At 46.4% G+C, this 25,355-nt stretch overlaps 2 protein-coding genes across 6 annotated transcripts; both read right to left on the reverse strand.

Annotated features, from left to right (window-relative positions):
- Positions 1-1,767: 1,767 nt before the first annotated feature.
- On the reverse strand, positions 1,768-14,896 carry LOC136758186 (myocardin). Of its 4 annotated transcripts, none has more exons than XM_066712459.1 (15): positions 14,494-14,895; positions 13,615-13,680; positions 10,878-10,931; positions 10,708-10,784; positions 10,556-10,625; positions 9,236-9,322; positions 7,798-7,994; positions 7,165-7,299; positions 6,170-6,546; positions 5,905-6,049; positions 4,571-5,056; positions 3,015-3,113; positions 2,767-2,904; positions 2,625-2,679; positions 1,768-2,342 (listed from the first exon to the last, which is right to left on the reverse strand). In XM_066712459.1, the coding sequence occupies exons 2-15, from the start codon at positions 13,667-13,669 to the stop codon at positions 1,801-1,803; spliced, it is 2,517 nt and encodes an 838-aa protein (XP_066568556.1). In that variant the 5' UTR covers positions 13,670-13,680; positions 14,494-14,895; the 3' UTR covers positions 1,768-1,800. The 4 variants fall into 4 exon arrangements, with proteins under 4 accessions (XP_066568556.1, XP_066568563.1, XP_066568570.1 ...); XM_066712466.1 differs by lacking the exon at positions 14,494-14,895 and adding an exon at positions 13,847-14,154; XM_066712473.1 differs by lacking the exon at positions 9,236-9,322 and having other exon boundaries at positions 14,494-14,896.
- A 3,855-nt stretch (positions 14,897-18,751) lies between these two features.
- ntd5 (ntl-dependent gene 5) lies at positions 18,752-24,856 on the reverse strand. Of its 2 annotated transcripts, XM_066712486.1 has the most exons (8): positions 24,739-24,856; positions 23,689-23,835; positions 23,268-23,456; positions 21,675-21,777; positions 21,451-21,527; positions 20,781-20,960; positions 19,896-20,138; positions 18,752-19,524 (listed from the first exon to the last, which is right to left on the reverse strand). In XM_066712486.1, the coding sequence occupies exons 1-8, from the start codon at positions 24,803-24,805 to the stop codon at positions 19,427-19,429; spliced, it is 1,104 nt and encodes a 367-aa protein (XP_066568583.1). In that variant the 5' UTR covers positions 24,806-24,856; the 3' UTR covers positions 18,752-19,426. The 2 variants fall into 2 exon arrangements, with proteins under 2 accessions (XP_066568583.1, XP_066568589.1); XM_066712492.1 differs by lacking the exon at positions 24,739-24,856 and having other exon boundaries at positions 23,654-23,744.
- Positions 24,857-25,355: the final 499 nt, after the last annotated feature.

Genomic DNA, 25,355 nt, shown 5'->3' on the forward strand with positions numbered 1-25,355 from the left:
TTACTGTCTTCTGTCTGTTGTTTTTCTGGTACTTAATTAATATTGTAATAGGGCGCGATTACAATGAGAGGGAAGAGCGCCGTCACAGGAGACGACGACCACAGATCAACCGCACAACCGGCAGTGCGCAACTGAGACAAGAGATCATCTTACAACAGTGGTTTGGCGGAGCCACATACATAAATAAATCACGACGCCATTTTTAAATGCGATGGTCCAAATGAAACGTTTGGATTAAACACTATCGAGCCCATATGGGCCCCTGACGAGCCGGGTACCCGCCCGCACTGCCGCCGGACTGACTGACCATCAGCAACATCCCGCGCAGTGATTGGCTGCTCGCTGTGGGCGGGAGCAGTGCTGCTCTCCAGTTATTGGTCTTCCTGTCTGTCACTCACACCCACACAACGTGCACTCTGTAACGGATGCCTTTTTTTAAAGTAGCGAAGTACAATACTTCACTCTTAAGTAAAAGTAAAATGACCAATTTTAAAACTTCGCAAAAAAGTACAAGTACACGAAAAAGCGACTCAATTACAGGAACGAGAGTAGCTTCAATCCGTTGCTCTCCACCGCTGGCCGCTTCATAGGGCCGTTTCGTGAGTCTGATATGAAGAGCCGTGCGGCGCCCACAGGGAGACGTGAAATGATCCTTTCTGTCAGAGCTGAGGCTGGCAGGGTCCGAGGGTGCAGTGCATTCTGGGATTGTATTTCTCAGATATCCGTGCACTGCTGTTGGATTTCACGTTTTGATCTCAGGTACAGCACTCATGTGTCCGACAATCTCAGGCTGAGGTTTAAAATAACACAACCTTGTCTTGTTTCACAGATTTAACTTAAATCTTGTGTTTTTTTTTCCAGATTTAGTAAATACTTAATCCGTTTTTCCCACATTTATAAATATTTCTTTTTTTTTTAATAAATAGATAAATTAATGTTAAATATATGTTTTTCAGTTTAAATATTTAGCTAAATCCTAAATATGGGCTTTGCAAACTAAACATCTACCTTTCAAATAAATATTTAACTGAAATCTTAAATCTCTGAGTCACAAAATAAATATATAACTTTTAAATAAGTGTTTAGTCTAAATCTAAATGTTAAATATAAATATAAATGCTAAATCTAGAGGGCAGTTTCAATTTAGATTTAACATTTAGATTTAGATTTTAGAAGAATTTGGAAACATGTCCTGCACATCCCGGCCGGCCCTAGTCCTTCAGCAGGGTTACTCTGCTGTACTATACTATACTATAGTCCCCACAGTGCTGCTCCTGTCATGACTGGGTTTGGGATGAATGAGGAAAGTGGAGACTGCAGCAGTGAAACCATTAAGACTTTATTGAAGGATCTCACTTTTCCTCAGGTAAATCATCAATAAATACAGGAATAAATGGCTGCCAGCTGTCCTGTACTGTACACACACACCAGGACAGCCAATAGGAGAGGGGGGTGGGGGGTTAGAGGTCATAGTAGAGGGCATTGTTCTGTATATACAGAAACTACAGTACACACACTGTTCTGTACTGTACTGTGCTGTACACACCATGTACTGTGCTGTACTGTGTCATTCGGAAGTGATCAGTCGACTGATTTTCAGTGAATGATCAGTCAGTGGAACGGTCAGATTAGCATGGAGAAGTGTGGCATTACATTACTGTGTGGAGGGTTAGGATTCAAGGGTCAACGGTCAACCATTACCAAGCAATTTCAGCCTCAGACGTGGCCCTACCCCTTCACCCTCCTCCTCCCCCTCTCCCCCCTCTCTCCCTCACTCCCACATCCTGCCCCCCCACCCTGTCACCACTGCTCGATCATCAGGTCCAGCACTCTGTTGACATTGAGGTCAGAGTCCAGACTGAAGTCCGGCTCCAGGAAGAGGGCGGCCGGCGGGGTCGAAGGTCGGAGGCCACAGGTCAGGGCCTCCAGCCAATCTGCAGGGTCAAAGTGCGTTGCTGCTGCTGCCTCCCGTCTCCTTTTCCGTGACGACAGGGATGAAGAGGAGGAGGAGGAGGAGAAGGAGGAGGAGGGGGTGGGAGTGGCAGAAAGAGGAGGATGATGGGGAGGGAGGGAGAGAGTGGGAGGAGGAAGAGGAGCAGGAGGAGGAGGGAGAGGGAGGGAGGGGATGAGAGGAAGAGGGGAGGAGGGCAGCTCCAGGGAGAGGGAGGAGCAGAGAGGGGAGGACAGGAAGTGGGCAGCGCCTGGGGCAGCAGGAGTGTCCTGGGGGGGCGGGCTGGGGGCAGCAGGGAGGGGCGCCAGGGGCTGTGATTGGTCGATGGGTGGGGTCGAGGAGGAGGAGGAAGAGGCTGCTGGCTGGAGCTCCAAGACAGAAGAGATGGAGTCTAGAGAGAGAAGGAGAGAGAGAGAAATAGGGTAGGAAGGGAGGGCAGATGAGGTGAGAGGAAGAGGGAGTGCAGAGGGGTGAGGAGAGAGAGTGCAGAGGTAGGGAGAGTGAGAGAGGGAGTGAAGGAGTGCAGAGGGGTGAGGAGAAGGAGGGAGAGGAGAGGGGGAGGGTGTACAGAGAGGAAGGGAGAGGGAGGGAGAAGAGAGGACAAATCATTCAGAATTCTGGGTAGAAATTATCCTATAGGGAGGGAGAGGGAGAGGGGAGGGGGGAGACGCACCTTCACAGCTCACTGGCTCATCCAGAATATCGTCTATGGACTGAGAGGGAGCCATCTGGAGAGAGGGAGAGGGGGACAGGGAGAGGGTGACTGCGTTATACACACATGGACTGACCGACTCTCTGACATGGTGACCTCTGACCTGTACTCTCTGAATGGCCTCTTGTAGCTCCTCCTCCAGGGTCCGCCCAGTGGGAGGGGCCTGGGTGGGGCTGGCTGTGATCTCCAATGGCAAATCAAAGTCCTGGCCAATCACATCACATGGCTGAGAGCAGAAGATCTGACCCAGGCAGAACGACAGAGCCAGGAAAAGAGAGAGGAAGAGAGAGATTCACAGAGACAGACAGACAGAGGATCTCAGACACTCACAGACACAAAGACTGCTCTCACCTGTGTGGTGAACAGGTCGGACTGTCCGTCGCCCTCTGGACACGTCCCCTGACTTCCTGTTTCCTGTTGCAGGAAAGGATGGAGGCTATTTTCGCAGGACTGAGAGAGAGAGAGAGAGAGAGAGAGAGAGAGAGAGAGAGAGAGGGAGGGGGGCAGGGGGATTAATACACACACTGACTCACTCTACTCCATCTCACCTCCTCATATGTTTGCCACCCGTTCCATAAAATACGGAATTGTTCTGTAATCAAGAGCAAGATGTTGTGTTCTGCTTTGAATCAATACGGAACGCTAATTGTTCAGTATTTCCATACCTGAGTGACAAAAGTAAAAACAACACCGTTGGGAACCACAATGAAACGATTTTTTCTTGGCAAACTTTTCCTGAGAGTAAGTCATTAAATTGGCAGCACGTGAGGTTAGCTCTCTACTCTGTCCAAATTCGTCATCTGCATGAATGCAGCCGGAACAGACGTTACCAGATCACGCATCCACAGGCAAGTGTGCACAGCAGCACAGCTTCTCAAGAGGTACTGCGCTGGAGCAGCCGCGGCTGCAAAACAATCAATGAGCGCTGTGTGTCAAAGACGTGTGCATCTCCAGAGACAGAGCGACCCCCTAATCAGGAGGAGTGAATTGCCTCCAGGGCATCATCTTAGGGATTCCATGGTACATGTGGCAAAGTATAATAGAAACATAATATTTCAAAGTTTGTCAGCTCATCAGTATAAGAACATGCATGTTTTAGTGGTGTATGTATACGGTATAAAACAATTTCCGTGTGTTCCATGCATTTGTAAGTGCACATCTGGCAAGGAAATACATAATAATACATACATGTGTTTTACATGTGTATTTCTCCCAAAGCACACATTAAATGTATATTGGGATCCAGTGTGAATATGATATTATACACAAAAAAACAGCTTCTTGTCACCACTTTAACATGGCCTGTGGTGAATTCTACATCACTGTTTTGAAAGACAAGGCACTGCTCCAAGCTGCAAGGAGCGACACCAAGTACACTTGGAAGAAGAAGTAATGAGGACAGTCAGATGATTTAAAGATGATTTAAATGTGAGAAGATAACGTGTTTAATGTTAAATTCATTCTTCTTATTATTTTTTTATTTTTTTGCTGTTTTGCAAACTTTTAGTCTTTTCGTGTATTTTACTTGCACTTTGTTAATAAAGCATTGCAATGCTTTTAAGGTACTTTTGAATGCTTGTCTCTCTGCCCCACGCCCCCTTCCCACGTAGGCTATAGACAGAATAAACCTGAATGTAATCTATTCTGGTGATGACACAGCAGGGGAAATAAAACAAGAAAAGACATATCTGTTCAACTGTAACAGTTTTTGACCTCATATTTACTTAAAATAAAGGTACATTTTGTCAGGATTGTGTTCTCAGAAGTCTCCAGATATGGCCGTTTAAAGGCTTTATCCCTAAAATGTTCTCACGGGGGGGCATGCCCCCGGACACCCCTAGCTTGACTCCGCCTACGCCTTTTTTCCTTTTTTTGGTTTCTCAGAGGTGGCAACCCTATATCCTTACCTGCTCAGAGCTTGTACTACTGCTGCTCCCCACCTCTCTCTCCCTCTCCCTCTCTCTCTCCCTCCGGCTTCTCATTCTCTTCTGCATTGCGGCCTCCACACTCATCTCCTCCTCCCTCCATCTCTGTGGAGGGGGCTGTTGCCATGGCGCCCCCTCTCCAGCTCCGCCCACGACAACCAGGGAGGGAGGAAGAGCGGTAGGGGGGGGCGGAGTGGCGGCGGAGGAGGAGGCGGGGGGTGAGCAGGAGGCGGCGGGGGCAGCTGGAGGTGTGGGGAGCAGCTGGACAGCGGGCTGCAGATACATGGGGTGACCGCGGGCATCAGCGTGGCTGTGGCTGGTCGGCCCGGCGCCGGTGTGAGGTTGGCGTTGTGGAGGCGTGAGGGGAGCGCGGGGCAGCTGGTACGGACGCAGCCTCTCCAGCAGAGATGGCTTGGTGCCGGACACGGGGAGACCACGCTTCCTCAACTGCTGTCTGAGTTCTGAGACCTGGGGAAGAGAGGGAGAGAGAGGAGAAAGTTAATGCACAAGAGAAAATTAACACTGACTGACATAAGAACATAAGAACATCAGAAAGTGTCCAATGGAGAGGAGGCCGTTCGCCCCATCGTGCTCGTTTGGTGTCCATTAATAACTAAGTGATCAAGGATCCTATCCAGTCTGTTTCTGAATGTTCCCAAATTGTCTCTTCAGCCACATCGCTGGGGAGTTTGTTCAGATTGTGACGCCTCTCTGTGTGAAGAAGTGTCTCCTGTTTTCTGTCTTGAATGCCTTGTAGCCCAATTTCCATTTGTGTCCCGGGTGCGTGAGTCCCTGCTGGTCTGGAAAAGCTCCTCTGGTTTGATGTGGTCGATGCCCTTCATGATTTTGAAGACTTGGATCAAGTCCCCATGTAGTCTCCTCTGTTCCAGGGTGAAAAGGTTCAGGTCCTCAGTCTCTCAGTAGGACATTCCCTTCAGACCTAGAATAAGTCTGGTTGCTCTCCTCTGAACTGCCTCTAGAGCAGCGATATCTTTCTTGAAGTGTGGAGCCCAGAACTGTCCACAGTATCCAGATGAGTGTAACTAGTGCATTGTACAGTCTGAACATCACTGCCCTTGTTCTCAATTCTACACTTTTGACAATATACCCTAACATCCTGTTTGCCTTTTTTATTGCTTCCCCACATTGTTTAGATGGAGAAAGTGAGGAGTCCACGTAGACGCCTAGGTCTTTCTCATGCGTTACTTCATCTAGTTCGATCCTCCCATAGTGTAATTATAGTGGACATTTTTGTTACCTTAATTGATAATCAATTGAATTCTAATCAACCATGACAATGATGTCATCTCTCTCACCGTGAGGTCATCCAGGTTGGCCGGCAGGAGCTCTGGCTTGTGGGTGGGGCCGGGGTCACAGGGGGTGGGGTTTGTTACAAGTGGGAGTGGCTGCTTGCAGACTGTTTCCAGCATGGTTCCAGCAAGCCTCAGTATTTGGTCACCACTGAGGGTGAAAGAGAGGAGGGGGAGAGAGAGGGAGGGGTGAGGGATCAGAAGGGATGAGTGACTTGTGACTGTAGCTGTGGTTGTAGTGAATGGGCGTGGTTGTGATGGGTGGTTGTACCTGTGTGTGATGGTGAGTGGCTGAGGCGGAGGCTGTTGTTCGGGCTGTTGTTCTTGTTGCTGTTGGTTGAGGATCTGCAGCTGTAGGAAGACCTGCTGCTGCTGCAGGAGCCTCGAGTAGGCGGGGTCAATGGGGGGGGGGGGACCGGGCCGCCCCTGTACCGCCCCCCCGCCCGTCACCGCACCGCCGCCGGCACTGGCCCTCTGGTCGGGTGGAATGTACTGGTGATATTTCAGCTTCTTCATCTTCGGCTTCACGTCTCGGGCCTTCCGGGAGCGGGGGGGGCGGGTCTGCGAGGCTGGGGGGGGCAGGGTTGTGGCTGTTGGCGATGCCGTGGCCATGGCTGTTGCTGGACAACAGGGAGGGAGGGCTGCTGTCTGGAGAGAGGGAGAGGGAGAGAGGGAGAGAGGGGGAGAGGGGGAGAGGGAGAGAGAGGGGGAGAGAAGGAGTGAGAGGGGGAGGGAGAGGGAGATGGAGAGGGAGAGGGAGAGACGGGTAACTTCTGACTGACAGGTGCCTCGGCCTATATGGCGTATCTGCATATTGTGTTACCGCTGACTGCAGTGTAGTGTAGTGTAGTGTAGTGTAGTGTAGTGTAGTGCAATACAGTGCAGTGCAGTGTAGTGTAGTGTACTGATACAGTCCTGTAATGTGCAGTGTGGTGTAATGCAAAAAATAAATAAAAAAAAGGCAGCACTGTGGAGTAGTGATTAGGTCTCTGCACTCATGACTGGAAGGTTGTGTGTTTAAATCCTGGGTGGGGGAGTGCTATTGTACCCCTGAGCAAGATACTTCACTTAGATTGCTCCAGTAAAATTCCCAGCTGTATAAATGGGTACAAATGGATAAGAGCATCAGCTAAATGACAAAAAAATAATAATAATTATTATTATAATAATAATGCAGTGTTCATGTTTGTTTGTGTCCTGTAGTGCTATAGCATAGTTCTGCAGTTTTCTGCTCATAGCTCACTCTCTGTCTCCTGACTGTTGTACCTTGGGCAGCAAGGGTGCGGTTTGAGCAGCAAGGAACAGGCCATTGGCTCTCCTGGGCGTTGCCATGGAGTCTGAATCTGCAACAATCATAGTCTGGTTGTTGCCCTCGGTTGCCGGGAGCAACGCCAAGCTACACTGCAGGAGAGGGAGAGGGGAACGGGTTCACAACATACCCCAGAGTGAACTCTCACTGCAGCCTGCAGTCAATAGAGACACACAGCACTGCCCCCTGGTGTCCACACACTTTCAATGACACTGCTGACTGTTTTTTTAAATTATACATGTTAGATCCTACGGGCAAAATCTGGAATGGGCGATCAGAAAGCAAAGAAAATTATAATATTATTTCTGTATTCATGACTTACAGTCATCTATTGACTACAGGCCGCTGTGATAGTGTGGACACCAGGGGGCAGTTCTGTGTGTGTCTATTGACTACAGGCTGCAGTGACAGTGTGGACACCAGGGGGCAGTGCTGTGTGTGTCTATTGACTAGAGGCTGCAGTGACAGTGTGTGGACACCAGGGGGAAGCAGTTTGACCGTAACTTGTAAATTCACTATCAGTCTTTCTATCTTATATTCAGTCTATTTGTTTATCACTCTCATTCTCTCTCCTCATCTCTCTTGCTCACCTGAAAGATAGATGGGCTGCTGCTGGTCAGCAGGGCAGGACCAGGCGACACATCGCTTAACGATTGGTCGAGCAGATGCCCCGGAGACGAGGAGAAGCCTGGTGACTGGTGGCTCCTGAGTTGCTCAGGAGATGAGGAGGATGAACTCATTATGTCATCATCAAAGACTTCAGAGGACACTGGGTAAGAGACTGGGCCTGTGGGGAGAGGCAGAGCATTGAGCAGAGAAGACAGACTGACTGACTGGACACTACAGTACATTAACACTGACTGACTGACTGGACACTACAGCACATTAACACTGACTGACTGACTGGACACTACAGCACATTAACACTGACTGACTGGACACTACAGCACATTAACAATGACTGACTGGACACTACAGCACATTAACAATGACTGACTGACTGGACACTACAGCACATTAACAATGACTAACTGGATACTACAGTACATTAACACTGACTGACTGACTGGACACTACAGCACATTAACACTGACTGACTGGACACTACAGTATATTAACAATGACTGACTGACTGGACACTACAGCACATTAACAATGACTGACTGACTGGACACTACAGCACATTAACAATGACTAACTGGACACTACAGCACATTAACACTGACTGACTGGACACTACAGCACATAAACACTGAATGACTGGACACTATAGTACATTAACACTGACTGACTGACTGGACACTACAGCACATTAACACTGACTGACTGACTGGACACTACAGCACATTAACACTGACTGACTGGACACTACAGCACATTAACACTGACTGACTGGACACTATAGTACATTAACACTGACTGACAGACTGGACACTACAGTACATTAACACTGACTGACTGACTGGACACTACAGCACATTAACACTGACTGACTGGACACTACAGTACATTAACACTGACTGACTGACTGGACACTACAGTACATTAACACTGACTGATTGACTGGACACTACAGCACATTAACACTGACTGACTGGACACTACAGTACATTAACACTGACTGACTGACTGACTGGACACTACAGCACATTAACACTGACTGACTGGACACTACAGCACATTAACACTGACTGACTGGACACTACAGCATATTAACACTGACTGACTGACTGGACACTACAGTACATTAACACTGACTGACTGGACACTACAGCATATTAACACTGACTGACTGACTGGACACTACAGCACATTAACACTGACTGACTGGACACTACAGTACATTAACACTGACTGACTGACTGGACACTACAGCACATTAACACTGACTGACTGGACACTACAGCACATTAACACTGACTGACTGGACACTACAGCACATTAACACTGACTGACTGACTGGACACTACAGCACATTAACACTGACTGACTGGACACTACAGTACATTAACACTGACTGACGCTGACCTGTGTCCAGGGTGTGCTTGCTCAGCAGCTCCAGCCCCTCCGGCCTCTGAAAGCATGCTCTCTTCACTACCCCCTCAGCCCCCCAGTCTGAGAGGGAGATGAATGTCAGTCAGTGTTAATGTGCTGTAGTGTCCAGTCAGTCAGTGTTAATGTGCTGTAGTGTCCAGTCAGTCAGTGTTAATGTGCTGTAGTGTCCAGTCAGTCGGTCAGTGTTAATGTACTGTAGTGTCCAGTCAGTCAGTGTTAATGTGCTGTAGTGTCCAGTCAGTCAGTCAGTGTTAATGTACTGTAGTGTCCAGTCAGCCAGTGTTAATGTGCTGTAGTGTCCAGTCAGTGTTAATGTGCTGTAGTGTCCAGTCAGTCAGTGTTAATGTGCTGTAGTGTCCAGTCAGTCGGTCAGTGTTAATGTACTGTAGTGTCCAGTCAGTCAGTGTTAATGTGCTGTAGTGTCCAGTCAGTCAGTCAGTGTTAATGTACTGTAGTGTCCAGTCAGCCAGTGTTAATGTGCTGTAGTGTCCAGTCAGTGTTAATGTGCTGTAGTGTCCAGTCAGTCAGTGTTAATGTGCTGTAGTGTCCAGTCAGTCGGTCAGTGTTAATGTACTGTAGTGTCCAGTCAGTCAGTGTTAATGTGCTGTAGTGTCCAGTCAGTCAGTCAGTGTTAATGTGCTGTAGTATCCAGTCAGTCAGTGTTAATGTACTGTAGTGTCCAGTCAGTCAGTCAGTGTTAATGTGCTGTAGTGTCCAGTCAATCAGTGTTAATGTGCTGTAGTGTCCAGTCAGTCAGTCAGTGTTAATGTACTGTAGTGTCCAGTCAGCCAGTGTTAATGTGCTGTAGTGTCCAGTCAGTCAGTCAGTGTTAATGTGCTGTAGTGTCCAGTCAGTCAGTGTTAATGTGCTGTAGTGTCCAGTCAGTCAGTCAGTGTTAATGTACTGTAGTGTTCAGTCAGTCAGTCAGTGTTAATGTGCTGTAGTGTCCAGTCAGTCAGTGTTAATGTGCTGTAGTGTCCAGTCAGTCAGTCAGTGTTAATGTGCTGTAGTGTCCAGTCAGACAGTCAGTGTTAATGTGCTGTAGTGTCCAGTCAGTCAGTCAGTGTTAATGTACTGTAGTGTCCAGTCAGTCAGTGTTAATGTGCTGTAGTGTTCAATCAGTCAGTCAGTGTTAATGTGCTGTAGTGTCCAGTCAGTCAGTGTTAATGTACTGTAGTGTCCAGTCAGTCAGTGTTAATGTACTGTAGTGTCCAGTCAGTCAGTGTTAATGTGCTGTAGTGTCCAGTCAGTCAGTGTTAATATACTGTAGTGTCCAGTCAGTCAGTGTCTCACCTGGAGGGGGGGGGTCTGAACTTTCAGATGTGTGTCCACATGGAGTCGTTGTCTGAGTTACATTCTCCTCCTGAGAGGAAATATGCAATAAATAAATAAACAAATAAATACATTAATAAATAATTATAATAATAATGGAACACTAAGCTCACCACTACTTTCTCTCTTTCTTTCTCTCCATCTCTTCCATCCTTCTCTCCAAGTAGAGAGAGACTGACGGTCTTCACACCTTGAAACAAGAGAGAGAGAGGGTGAGATATCAAGTAATGGTGGAAAGAAAGAGGACGAGGAGAGACACACAAACACAGGCGCTCAGCTGTACCGTTCTCATTGAGCTCGTGCTGTTGTCTTCGGTTCTGTATCCTTAACTGTAGGACTGAGAGAAGACACAACATTCATTAATTAGCTAATGTATTACTCCCTAAGGTGAAATTGGCGAAAATGAATTACTTCTCAATTCATAGAATACATTTAATATTGTACAATCCAGTCCAGTGTAATACAGTCCATTGTAATACAGACCAGTGTAATACAGTCCAGTCCAGTGTAATACAGTCCAGTGTGATATAGTCCAGTCCAATGTAATACAGTCAAGTGCAATACAGTCCAGTGCAATACAGTCCAGTACAGTGGAATACAGTCCAGTTTAATACAGTCCAGTACAGTGTGATACAGTCCAGTGTATTATAGTCCAGTGGAATACAGTCCAGTCCATTGTAATTGTCCAGTCTAATACAGTCCAGTCCAGTGGAATACAGTCCATTGTAATACAGACCAGTGTAATACAGTCCAGTCCAGTGTAATACAGTCCAATCTAATACAGTCCATTCCAGTGCAATACAGTCCAGTGTAATACAGACCAGTCCAGTGTAATACAGTCCAGTGCGATATAGTCCATTCCAGTGTAATACAGTGCAGTGCAATACAGTCCAGTGTAATACAGACCAGTCCAGTGTAATACAGTCCAGTGTGATATAGTCCAGTCCAATGTAATACAGTCCAGTGCAATACAGTCCAGTGCAATACAGTCCAATCCAGTGGAATACAGTCCAGTTTAATACAGTCCAGTACAGTGTGATACAGTCCAGTGTATTATAGTCCAGTGGAATACAGTCCAGTCCATTGTAATTGTCCAGTCTAATACAGTCCAGTCCACTGCAATACAGTCCAGTGCAATACAGTCCAGTCCAGTGTAATACAGTCCAGTGCAATACAGTCCAGTCCAGTGTAATACAGTCCAGTGTGATACAGTCCAGTACAGTGTAATACAGTCCAGTGTAATACAGTCCAGTCCAGTGCAATACAGTCCAGTGCGATATAGTCCATTCCAGTGTAATACAGTCCAGTGCAATACAGTCCAGTGTAATACAGACCAGTCCAGTGTAATACAGTCCAGTGTGATACAGTCCAGTGTGATACAGTCCAGTACAGTGTAATACAGTCCAGTGTAATACAGTCCAGTCCTGTGTAATACAGTCCAGTCCAGTGCAATACAGTCCAGTCCAGTGTAATACAGACCAGTCCAGTGTGATACAGTCCAGTACAGTGTAATACAGTCCAGTCCAGTGTAACAAAGTCCAGTCCAGTGTAATACAGCCCAGTCCAGTGTAATACAGTCCATTCCAGTGTAATACAGTCCAGTCCAGTGTAATACAGTCCAGTATATTACAGTCCAGTGTAATACAGTCCATTCCAGTGTAATACAGTCCAGTCCAGTGTAATACAGACCAGTCCAGTGTAATACAGTCCAGTCCAGTGTAATATAGTCCAGTACAGTGTGATATAGTCCAGTGTAATACAGTCTAGTGTAATACAGTCCATTCCAGTGTAATACAGTCAACTGCAATACAGTCCAGCACAGTGTTTAACAGCCCAGCCCAGTGTAATACAGTCCATTGTAATACAGACCAGTGTAATACAGTAAACTGCAATACAGTCCACTGCAATACAGTCCCAGTATAATACAGTCCAGTGTAATACAGTCAATTGTAATACATTCCAGTCCAGTGTAATACAGTCCATTGTAATACAGTCCAGTCCAGTGGAATATAGTCCAGTTCAGTGTAATATAGCCCAGTCCACTGGAATACAGTCCAGTGTAATACAGTCCATTGTAATACAGTCCATTCCAGTGTAATACAGTCCAGTCCAGTGTAATACAGTCCAGTGTAATACAGACCAGTCCAGTGTAATACAGTCCAGTATAGTGTGATACAGTCCAGTGTAATACAGTTCAGTCCAGTGCAATAGATTCCAGTGTAATACAGTCCAGTCCAGTGCAATACAGTCCAGTACAGTGTAATACAGTGCAGTCCTGTGTCATACAGTCCAGTGTTATACAGTCCAGTCCAGTGTAGTATAGTCCAGTCCTGTATATTACAGTCCAGTCCAGTGTAATACAGTCCAGTGTAATATAGTCCAGTGCAGTGCAATACAGACCAGTCCAGTGTAATACAGACCAGCCCAGTGTAATACAGTCCAGTGCAATACAGTCCAGTCCAGTGTAATACAGTCCAGTGTAATACAGACCAGTCCAGTGTAATACAGTCCAGTGTAATGCAGACCAGTCCAGTGTAATACAGTCCAGTGCAACACATGCAGACACAGACACACACACACACTCTCACAGTCACACAGACACACACACCACACACACACAGAGATGGAGAGAGAGAGAGAGAGTAGTAGCTATTTCCCTATCAGCTGGACTATTTCTGTCCCCCCCTCCCCCCTTCAGCTGTCTCTCTCTCTCTTTCTCTCTCTCTCTCTCTCTCTCTCTCTCTCTCTCTCTCGCTAAGTAAATTCTTCCTCTCTCTCTCATGCATACATGCAGTGATTCAGTATTTTGCTGTATTTAAAAAACACATGGTACAGTACACACACACAGTACAGTACAGACTCACACAGTACACACACACACACACACACAGTACAGACAATCACACAGTACAGTACAGACAACAGTACAGACACACACACACACACTCACACGCACACAACACAAGGAGTTACTACAGCTCCAGTCAGTCAGTGTCAGTGAGGCGCAGTGTAACCCTTACCTGAGCGGAACTTATTTCGGATCAGCAGGGACCTCTCGGACGCCAGCAGAGTCATGATGGACAGAGCTGGAGGGAGGGAAGGATGAAAGACAGAGAGAGGAGGGGCAGGAGAGACAGAAGAATATGAGAAAAAGTCACAACTTCATTAATTGATACATGTGAAAACAGGAGGAGAGATAGAGAGGATGAGAGTGGGAGGGGGATTGTCTGTTTGTCTGTCTGTCTAACTCACTGACTAGACTGAGTCAGAAAGATAGAAATCTCTCCATCCCTCTTTCCCTTGCACGTCTGTCCCCCTCCTGCTAAGAGAGAGAGAGGGAGTGAGAGAGAGACACAGATGGAGACAAAGACATGGCAACACAGAGAAAAACAAAGGGACAGAGCAACAGAAAGTGAGTGAAAGAAACAGAGATACAGAGACACAGACAGAAAGACAGACATACATCCAGCATATTACACACACACACACACTCACACACACATGGACACAAGAATACACTCATACAGACACGCAGACACACAGACACAGACGTACACACACACACATTATTATTATTATTATTATTATTATTATTATTATTATTATTATTATTATTATTATTATTATTATTATTATTATTATCAGTGTATTATTAGTATTAACACTGAGACAGCTGTCGGAGCACCAAGCAATCCAAGTAAATTAACAAATCATCAAAACCTGAACAGAGAGAAGCCAAAACAAGGTAATGAGGAAAAATGACATTCATTTCAGTCCAGAAAACAGCAGAATGTGGAGGAGTGTGGTGCAGCGAGAGAGAGAGAGAGAGAGAGAGAGAGAGAGAGAGAGAGAGAGAGAGAGGAAAACATTCAAATCCATTTTAGCAAAGTTACACTTACAGTACCAGCTTCCCCTCTTGCAATGTGGAGAGAGGGAGCAGGAGAGGAGGAGTAGGATGAGGGGAATGGAGTGAGAGTTAGAGAGAGAGGGAGACTCTAGTCCTCTTGCCGGAGGGAGGTGTCCTGATCTTTCCTCCTCTCTTCTGTTCTGTCGTTTCTTTTCTGAGACGAAGGAGAAGAAGCTCTGGGTGTTCCTGTAAATTTTAATTTCCTTTGTTTCTTTCTTTTGTAATCCCTTCCTCTGCTTCTTCTCTCTATTTTTCTTCGTCTTCTTCTTCCTGGGTGTAGCTATCTTTCCTATCACCTCTCTCTCTCTCTCTCTCTCTCTCTCTCTCTCTCTCTCTCTCTCTCTCTCTCACACACACACACACTGAGAGACACCAACTGTGCTGAACTGTCAACTCAGTTTCTCTCTCTCTCTCACTCGCCCCCCCTCCCCCAACTATCTCCCTCTGACTGATAAGTGACTGACTGGACACTACAGTACATTAACACTGACTGACTGGACACTACAGTACATTGACACTGACTGACTGACTGGACACTACAGCACATTAACACTGACTGACTGGACACTACAGTACATTAACACTGACTGACTGACTGGACACTACAGCACATTAACACTGACTGACTGACTGGACACTACAGTACATTAACACTGACTGACTGGACACTACAGCACATTAACACTGACTGACTGGACACTACAGCACATTAACACTGACTGACTGACTGGACACTACAGTACATTAACACTGACTGACTGGACACTACAGCACATTAACACTGACTGACTGACTGACTGGACACTACAGCACATTAACACTGACTGACTGGACACTACAGCACATTAACACTGACTGACTGGACACTACAGTACATTAACACTGACTGACTGACTGGACACTACAGCACATTAACACTGACTGACTGACTGGACACTACAGTACATTAACACTGACTAACTGACTGGACACTACAGTACATTAACACTGACTGACTGGACACTACAGCACATTAACACTGACTGACTGGACACTACAGCACATTAACACTGACTGACTGGACACTACAGTACATTAACACTGACTGACTGACTGGACACTACAGCACATTAACACTGACTGACTGGACACTACAGCACATTAACACTGACTGACTGACTGCACACTACAGCACATTAACACTGACTGACTGGACATTACAGCACATTAACACTGACTGACTGGACACTACAGCACATTAACACTGACTGACTGGACACTACAGTACATTAACACTGACTGACTGACTGGACACTACAGCACATTAACACTGACTGACTGGACACTACAGCACATTAACACTGACTGACTGACTGGACACTACAGCACATTAACACTGACTGACTGGACACTACAGCACATTAACACTGACTGACTGGACACTACAGTACATTAACACTGACTGACTGACTGGACACTACAGCACATTAACACTGACTGACTGACTGGACACTACAGTACATTAACACTGACTAACTGACTGGACACTACAGTACATTAACACTGACTGACTGGACACTACAGCACATTAACACTGACTGACTGGACACTACAGCACATTAACACTGACTGACTGGACACTACAGTACATTAACACTGACTGACTGACTGGACACTACAGCACATTAACACTGACTGACTGGACACTACAGCACATTAACACTGACTGACTGACTGCATACTACAGCACATTAACACTGACTGACTGGACACTACAGTACATTAACACTGACTGACTGACTGCACACTACAGCACATTAACACTGACTGACTGGACACTACAGTACATTAACACTGACTGACTGACTGGACACTACAGTACATTAACACTGACTGACTGACTGGACACTACAGTACAGTACAGGCCCCGCTGTGCCGAGCTCACTGTGGCCGCTCTGGCTGGGATAGGTGCTACATATTTGCCTCTAGTCGGGCTGTGTTTACTTCTCCCAGGACAAGTTTTGGTTTCTCTGTGTCAGCTAATTGTGGGTAATGGGGGAGAGAATGGGTGAGTCTTTGGGTCTCCGTTACTGGTGTGTATTTATTGCAGTGAGGAGAAAGTGTCTCTGTCCACCTCTCCTGTCTCTCAGTGACCACAGCACCACTCCTCTCTGGGCAGCCAGGTCTGTCTGTGTCAACACTGACTTAATGATTGTGTGTCTGTGTCTGTGTCTGTGTCTGTGTGTGTGTGTGTGTGTGCGTGTTTGTTGAAGTGTGTGTGTGTGTCTTGTGTAAGAGTGTGTGTGCGTGAGAGAGAGAAAGAGAGAGTCTCACTTAAACACCTGTTACTGTTTGAGTGACAGCGTGGTGTGTGCTACATCAGCAAGAGAGAGAGAGGGGGAGGGAAAGAGAGCAGCAGAGAGGGATATAGAGAGACTGAGAGAGTGGGTTTATAGTACAGTCTGACTGCCTGGATACACACTAACACTGTACTGAGTGAGAGACAAGGTGGGGTTCTATCCTTATTCCAAACTATGGATTTGAAATGTTTTTATTTTGTGTTTATATCTTTTTAATTTATTTTTATTGTGTGTTTTATTTTTATTTTTTGTTATTGTTGTTGTATCCAGTATTTCTATGGTTGGAATATGTGTTGTAAACTTTGGCAACTCCACAATGTCATGTCAATAAAGCTCATTTCAGTTTAACTGAAAGTGAGAGAGAGAGAGATTGAGAGAGAGAGGGGAAAGGAGGAGGAGAGCTGTGAGGCAGTGACTCTCTCTCCGTTTTGCTGACTCCACTGGTTTTTAATGTGAAGTCATTATGATGATGTCACTGCCTTTTGACCCCTGACTTCTGATCCCTGTCCGCCCCATCCCTGACCCCTCCCCAGAGAGGAAATCCCTACCAACTCACACCTGCCCCTCTCCCTCTCCCTGTCCCTCTCTCCCCCTCCCTCTCTCTCCCTCTAATTACAGTTCAGTTCAAGCTGCTTTACTGGCGTGCCATATACAATGTATTTGCCAAAGCATTTACAAAAGGAGATATCAATAATGAATAGAAACAGGAATAATAATATTTATAATAATCATAATAATAAATAAATAACACAATTTGGAGATATATTTAAAAAAGTATATATAATAAATATATCCTTGTAGTTACATTAGCATCATAATAAACAGAGAAGAGAAGAAAACATGTAGTTACAGTTGTATTGATGGCAATATGTACAATTGGAAGGAGTTCTCTGGTGCCCCCTCTGTCTGTGGCAGGTGGCTGCGTGTCCCTCTCCTCTCTATGTCCACCTCTCCTGTCTCTCAGTGACCACAGCGCCTCTCCTCTCTTTGTCCACCTCTCCTGTCTCTCAGTGACCACACTGTCCTCTCTGTGTCCACCTCTCCTGTCTCTCAGTGACCACAGTGCCGGTCCTCTCTGTGTCCACCTCTCCTGTCTCTCAGTAACTGCAGCGCCGCTCCTCTCTGTGTCCACCTCTCCTGTCTCTCAGTGACCACAGTGCCGGTCCTCTCTGTGTCCACCTCTCCTGTCTCTCAGTGACTGCAGCGCCGCTCCTCTCTGTGTCCACCTCTCCTGTCTCTCAGTGACCACACTGTCCTCTCTGTGTCCACCTCTCCTGTCTCTCAGTGACCACACTGTCCTCTCTGTGTCCACCTCTCCTGTCTCTCAGTGACCACACTGTCCTCTCTGTGTCCACCTCTCCTGTCTCTCAGTGACCACACTGTCCTCTCTGTGTCCATCTCTCCTGTCTCGCAGTGACCGCAGCGCCGCTCCTCTTTGGGCAGCCAGCTCTGCCTGTGTCGGCCCGTCTCTCTGGCCAGGCTGTGGTCACTGAGCCTGTACTTGGTCAGATCTGTGACAGTGAAGAGACTCTGCTAGGGTGGACTCTGTTTAGGGTCCGATAGTGATCCAGTTCACTGTGGGGTTTAGTTTCGTTGTCCCAATGATCCTGATAGGAGGTTCTGGTTTGTTCTATAATTTTCTGGACTTTGATTGGCGGTTGTTTAGCAGTGCTCTGCAGTCCTGCTCACTAAGTAGACCCCACACCTCCCTGCCATACAGTGCAATGAGCTGAATGACAGGGTCAGATATCTTGGAGCTGATTCAGATTTCCTCTTAGTCCATTCCCTGCCAGGTTAAAGCTCCCTGACGCACTGATGGTCAGACCCAGGTGTGTGTAGTGTGTGCTGTGCTCAAGGGCGGTGTCTCTCTCTCTCTCTGCAGTGTTAAAAATAATAACAACACAATTGGAATGCATTTTAAGGCAAATTTAATACAAAAAATGTAAAGTAGTGAAATAGTCCTTATTTATATATGTAAGTGCTGTTACAGTGGGTTACTGCTGTAATGATCTGTCATCATCAGGATAATAATAATAATCATGTTGATAATATTAATAATAGGTGTCTGATGTAAAAGCAGGGTGTTTTTTTTTTTAAGTGCGTCAATATGTACTGACAGACTTGCACTAAGGCCAGCTGCCCAGGTACACAGAGCCGGGCAGCGCAGAGCCCAGATATACAGAGCTGGGATGCACAGAGTCCAGATACACAGAGCCGGGCTGCACACAGGGCAGGGCTCCTCCCCATCCCCCCCTAAATCTATGCCTATACATACATAGACACACACAGAGTCTCACACACACAGAGTCTCACACACATAGTCTCACACACACAGACTCTCACACACACAGACACACACAAACTCACACAGTCACTATTTTTTTTTTCAACCAAATAAAAACATAAAAAACATAATCTTCCACTGTAAAAAGTAGTTCTGTAGTGGAGCTGTGGTGAAGACAGGAGGACTGATATCTGCATCTCCCTTGATAGTGAGTAGCCTGGTGAGGCATGCTGGAACTCAATATGTGATACTGTAGAGTGCTATGAAGGTCTTTCTTTCATTCTGTTTCAATAGGGGGGGGGTCAGGGGTCAGGGGTCAGGGGAAGGTCGTCAGGGTCGCAGGCATCAATCTCTGACACCAACCGATGAGGAAAGAGCTGATACTGCAGCCAGGTGGGCTCTGAGAGAGAGAGAGAGAGAGAGAGAGAGAGAGAGAGAGAGAGAGAGTGTACTCAGCTAGTACTGACTCGCTTCATACCAGCACTGCTCACACAGAGCCAATCAGAGCTGACCACACTGTGACACACAGAGCCAATCAGAGCTGACCACAATGTGACACACAGAGCCAATCAGAGCTGACCACACTGTGACACAAATAGAAAAATCTTATTTGGAATATTGGAATAACACAACTGAAGTCCTCCCTTTGTTCCTCTCTGTGTCTCCCTCGCCCCCTCTCTCATCTCTCCCACGCTTTCTCCTCCTCTCCCGCCCCTATCTCTCCCTCTCTTTCTCTCCCTCCCTCCCTCCCTCCCTCCACCCCTCTCTCACCCTCGTAGCACTGCGGCAGTTCCAGTGTCCCATCAAAGCAGTGCTGAGTGGAGGTGTAGCTACAGTCTCTCTCCCTCTCCTTCGCTCCCTCCCCCTCTTGTCTGGGGGCGGGGCGCTGCCGGCGGCGACAGTAGAAGGCCACCGCGGTGCCGTGCTCCACCCCCCCCTCGGGAATCTCCCACCCCCACAACCTGGACCCCCCCAGGAGCACCCTGCTGCGCTGGGCTGGGATAGGGCAACGAGCTGAGAGAGAGAGAGGGATGGGGGAGGGAGAGTTAGTTCTGTGTTTGATTATGTTTATGCATTTTTTTGTCCTATATTTATTTTATAAAATCTTGCCATTGTTTTTATTTGTTTATTATTTCTCCTTTCTCTTTTTTTGACATATAAATATGTGTAATAAGAACACCGATGTTTACAAGGTTTATTTAGTAACTCTCTACAGCTGCTGCTCCTACTTCATACAGCGTAGAACTAACTACTCCTTCTTCCTGCTTATATATATTGCAAGTTGTACCTAGACATAGTGACATCTACTGACGCTCCACGGTACAAGATCACAACACTGCAAATCTGTTAGTCATGCCAATAAAGCCCTGAAATTGAAATTGAAATTGAAAGAGAGAAAGAGAGAGATTTAAATATTATTTTCAACTTGAAAACTGCTTACAATGGTTATGCCAATAAAGCTCAGTTGAATTGAACTGAGGGGGAGAGGAAGAGGAGAGAGAGAGAGGGGTCAGGGTATAACACACAGAGAGAAAGAATCAGGGGGTGAGAGAGTTAGAAAGATGTAGACAGAGAAAGGCAGAGAGATTGTGAGAGAGAGAGAGAGAGAGAGAAAGAGAGAGAGACAGCAGTGTTGGGGAAGGGGCGGAGCCTGACCTCGGCAGAAGGGTGTGTGGCCCCAGCTGCCATCTGATTCGCAGACAACACGGTTGGGCCCATCCAATAGGAAGCCCTTCCTGCACAGATAGTAGATGACCTCACCGACCTCGTAGCGGCTGCGCTGCACAGCAACCAGGTAACCCGCGGCAACATCTGCTGGAGGGGGGCAGAAAACCTCTATGGGGGGGGAGAGAAGGATTACTGACACACTGACTCACTGACTGACACACTGACTGACTGACACACTGACTGACTGACACACTGACTGACACACTAACACACTGACTTACTGACACACTAACACACTGACTTACTGACACGCTGACACACTGACTTACTGACATTGACTGACACACTGACTGACTGACTGACACACTGACTGACACACTGACTGACTGACACTCTGACTGACACACTAACACACTAACTTACTGACATTGACTGACACACTGACTGACTGACTGACACACTGACTGACACACTGACTGACACACTGACTGACTGGCAAAACCTATTCTTACACATCATGTATCCTTGAATTGTCACTCTGTGCATCACTGAGAGGGGACCCCCACTGACCCCCAGGCTGCCAGACTCTGGTATTTAGTTCTCTTTCGCCTGCCCACCCCCCACACCCCCTTTTTTTCTCCCTCCCTCTCTCTCTCACGTTCGCAGATAGGCTCAGGATACTGCCAGGACCCGTTCTCCAGACAAAAATTCTCTCTGCTTCCAATCAACCGAAACCTGAGAGAGAGAGAGAAGAGGGGGGGACATGGAGAGCAGGATGGCGAGAGCGAGAGGGAGAGAGAGCAAGAGAGTGAGATAGAGGTTAGTATTTTTGAAGTGGATTAATACATTAATACAGTATTAACACTGACTCGCTGCTCTTACCCAGGATGACAGGTGTACTCTGAGCTGTTTCTGTCCTGGAGGGTAATTCCGTTCTCTATCTGCCCCAGGGGGGGGCACAGGGGGGGGCTCTCGGTGGGCTTGGCTGGGGATGAAAGGAGGAGAATAAACAAATAGAGCTTTAAATACATGAGTGAGGGGGAGAGAGGGACAGAAAGTAAATATACACACACACTAACAGACAAACAACACAATAACAGACAGACACACACACACACTAACAGACAGACAGACACACACCCATACTAACAGAGAGACAGATACACACACTAACAGACAAACAGACAAAGAGACACACTAACAGACAGACACACACACACATACTAACAGAGAGACAGATACACACACTAACAGACAAACAGACACACTAACAGACACACACACACTAACAGACACACACACACACACAGACTAACAGACAAAGAGACACACTAACAGACAGACACACACACACATACTAACAGAGAGACAGATACACACACTAACAGACAAACAGACACACTAACAGACACACACACACTAACAGACACACACACACACAGACTAACAGACAAACAGACACACTAACAGACAGACACACACACACGATAACAGACTATCCCTCCTCTAACCCTGTAAACATCAAGGATCGCAGAGCGAGTGCGAAAGAAGAGAATGTGCAGACCTTATAACTTGGATTGTTTTGGAAAGATAATGTTATCTTATCAAAGACACAATAGCAGTCTGGAGCAGCTCCATCAGCAACATGTTCATAAAAAAAACAAGTACTTAATGTCTGTGTTTTCTGGTTTGTTTTTTTCTTTTCCTTTTTGTCATTGTGTTTTTCTATTTGTCGTTGTGTTTTCTGATTCATTAATGTATTTTACCCCTCAGAGCCACCGTAGCTTGTTTGAAAAAAACTCCCAAACACAAATCTAGGGGAGCTTCTCATATTTCAACAACAGTGCAGGGTCCAGTGACCACAACGCACAAACACACGACCACACAACCTGACGACCTGGTCATAGTGTGAAAACACACCCAGAATGACTGGATTGGACTTTACGTCATCTGGTCCAGGTGCTGTGAGCGATGCAATGCTATGTAACCTATTTCTTTGCATATTATGTCTTCTGATGGCTATGCCTCATAAAACACAAACTTTATTCATGTTGGTTTGCTATGTATAAGTAATACGGTATATTGTCATTTATATTTAAATGGAATTATTGAGATATTAAGATATAATTAAATTTTCTGATGCCACATTTGTAGCTCCATGTTTGAAACTGTGAAAGTAAGTTTTTAGTTTTTGAGGGCTTTTATTATTATATATATATATATATTCACACACACACAATCAAAATAATAATTACAGTATTGATTATATAATTAAAGGCAAAAATAAAAGTATTTGTTCTTATGTTTGTTGGATAGTTTTGTTTGTTGAATAAAAGCCTCCACATTCAATACAAGTTAAAAATGATCATTTTCACATCCTTCACCCTTGTGTCCAGCGCATCACAAACAGCACCAAGATCACACGGTTCTGCTTTCAACCAATCACAGACCGGGAGTTTAGCAGACTCCACCCACCCATGCACACTGGCTCCGCCCCACTCCAGCTCCGGTCGCCTTGGCAGCGACGGGTCACCAGCTCGGTTCCATCGGCCATCTTGAATCCCGGATCACAGCGAGTCTGAACGAGGGAGGAGAAGGAGGGAGAGGGGGAGAGCAGGAGAGAGGTGGAGTAAGGGAAGGATAGGGGCCAGGGGCAGGAGCGCGCTGATGGAGGGAGAGAAGGAGAGAGAGAGAGAGAGAGAGAGATGGTGTAAATTCACAACATACACCCTGATTGACTGACTGGCTACTCACACATAAACACACACACACACCACACTCACAGATACACTTACACACACATACTAACACACACCAATTCACACAAACGTACATTAACACACTCACTCACACAAACTTACATTAACATAGATACACAGTACAGTTTTTTGCTCACTGGGCATTATGCAGCTCCAGCCACACTGTCCGTCACAGAGACACTGTCGCTTGGTTGGACAATCCTGGTCAAGGAGGCAGGACTTCCCACAGCCACGCCCTCTGGCTGAGGCCACCGCCCTGTCCTGGCATGACTCCGCCCCTTCCCCTGAGAAACAATCCAGTGTAGAGATATTAAACTAGTACAGTTCACCACTACAGTCCAGTATATTTACTGTCCCCTACGACATGCCCGTCCCCTATGACACACCCCTGTCCCCTACAAACAACCCCTGTCCCCTACAAATAACTCCTGTCCCCTATGACATGCCTGTGTCCCTATGACAGCGCCATTGCCCTCTATGACACTTCCATGATTGAATGACTGAGACACCAGCCGACTGTAGCCTCCATACACCACTGTTGCTAAACTAGACTGTAGCCTCTATTCTACCCTGCCTGCTCTTACAGCACCGCTGCGCTGACACACATATCGCTGCTCCACGTCTGACTGGTGTGTTTGGGCTTTAATCACGGAAACCGCCTGGTCTGAAGGTAAATATGGGAAACGCGTCAACCTGGTCGGCAAGAGCACAAGGTGGAGGTGTAGCGACTACTCTGTAGTCTGTGCTGCTCCCGTATGACATCTCTATCCCCCCATGGCATTTATAGTGCCCTGGTCACACTTCTTGGCTGTCTTGTTCCACACTGCCTGTCTTTACCTATTTGGGCGCCAATTTGCATTTTATATGCAGTCTATAAAAACTGTAATTAACTCCAGTCTAGAACAATATATAAAACCAGTAGAGCCATTAACTCCAGTCTAGAACAATATATAAAACCAGTATAGTCATTAACTCTAGTTTATAAAAGCAGTACAGTCATTAACTCCAGTGTAACTCCAGTGTATGTGAAAGCAGTCCAGTCATTACAATACAGTCCGGTCTGGTTCAGTCTACTAAACACAGTCCTGCAGTAACAACACAGACAATCCAAACCAATTAAAAAGAGGAACATGACAACACCAACTGATCACTAAACTGATCGATCAATAGATAGATTTGATCTATACCTGAAACTCGAGGAGTAGAGGAGGAGGAGGACGAGAGGAAGACGAGACACAGGCAAACCAGCAGCATCTTCTTAGAATGAGAAGAGAGATAGAGAGAGAAACGGTGGGGGGTGGGGGGAGTGACATATGGTTTGAGTTTGTTTCAGAGTCCAAAATAAATTCCATTGGTTCTTCAGAAAGACCTTTCACCTAGATTTTGAGGGAAAAAATAAGAAAATAAAAACAGGAAGAGACACAGAGAGGGGGGGGGGGAGTATCTTCTACATGGTCTGTATACTGTGCCCAGTACACACTGTACCCAGTTCACACTGTATAATAAAATAGAAAGATAATAAGGTGTGTGTGTGTGTGTGTGTGTGTGTATGTGTGTGAGTGTGTAGATTTTAGGAAACAGGAAATGTGAGGATTGTTAGGGAATTCTGGGAACTACACTCACCTAAATGATTATTAGGAACACCATACTAATACTGTGTTTGATCCCCTTTCGCCTTCAGAACTGCCTTAATTCTACGTGGCATTGATTCAACAAGGTGCTGAAAGCATTCTTTAGAAATGTTGGCCCATATTGATAGGATAGCATCTTGCAGTTGATGGAGATTTGTGGGATGCACATCCAG

This window comes from Amia ocellicauda, chromosome 1 (assembly GCF_036373705.1).
Source record: "Amia ocellicauda isolate fAmiCal2 chromosome 1, fAmiCal2.hap1, whole genome shotgun sequence".
Lineage (NCBI taxonomy): Eukaryota > Metazoa > Chordata > Actinopteri > Amiiformes > Amiidae > Amia > Amia ocellicauda.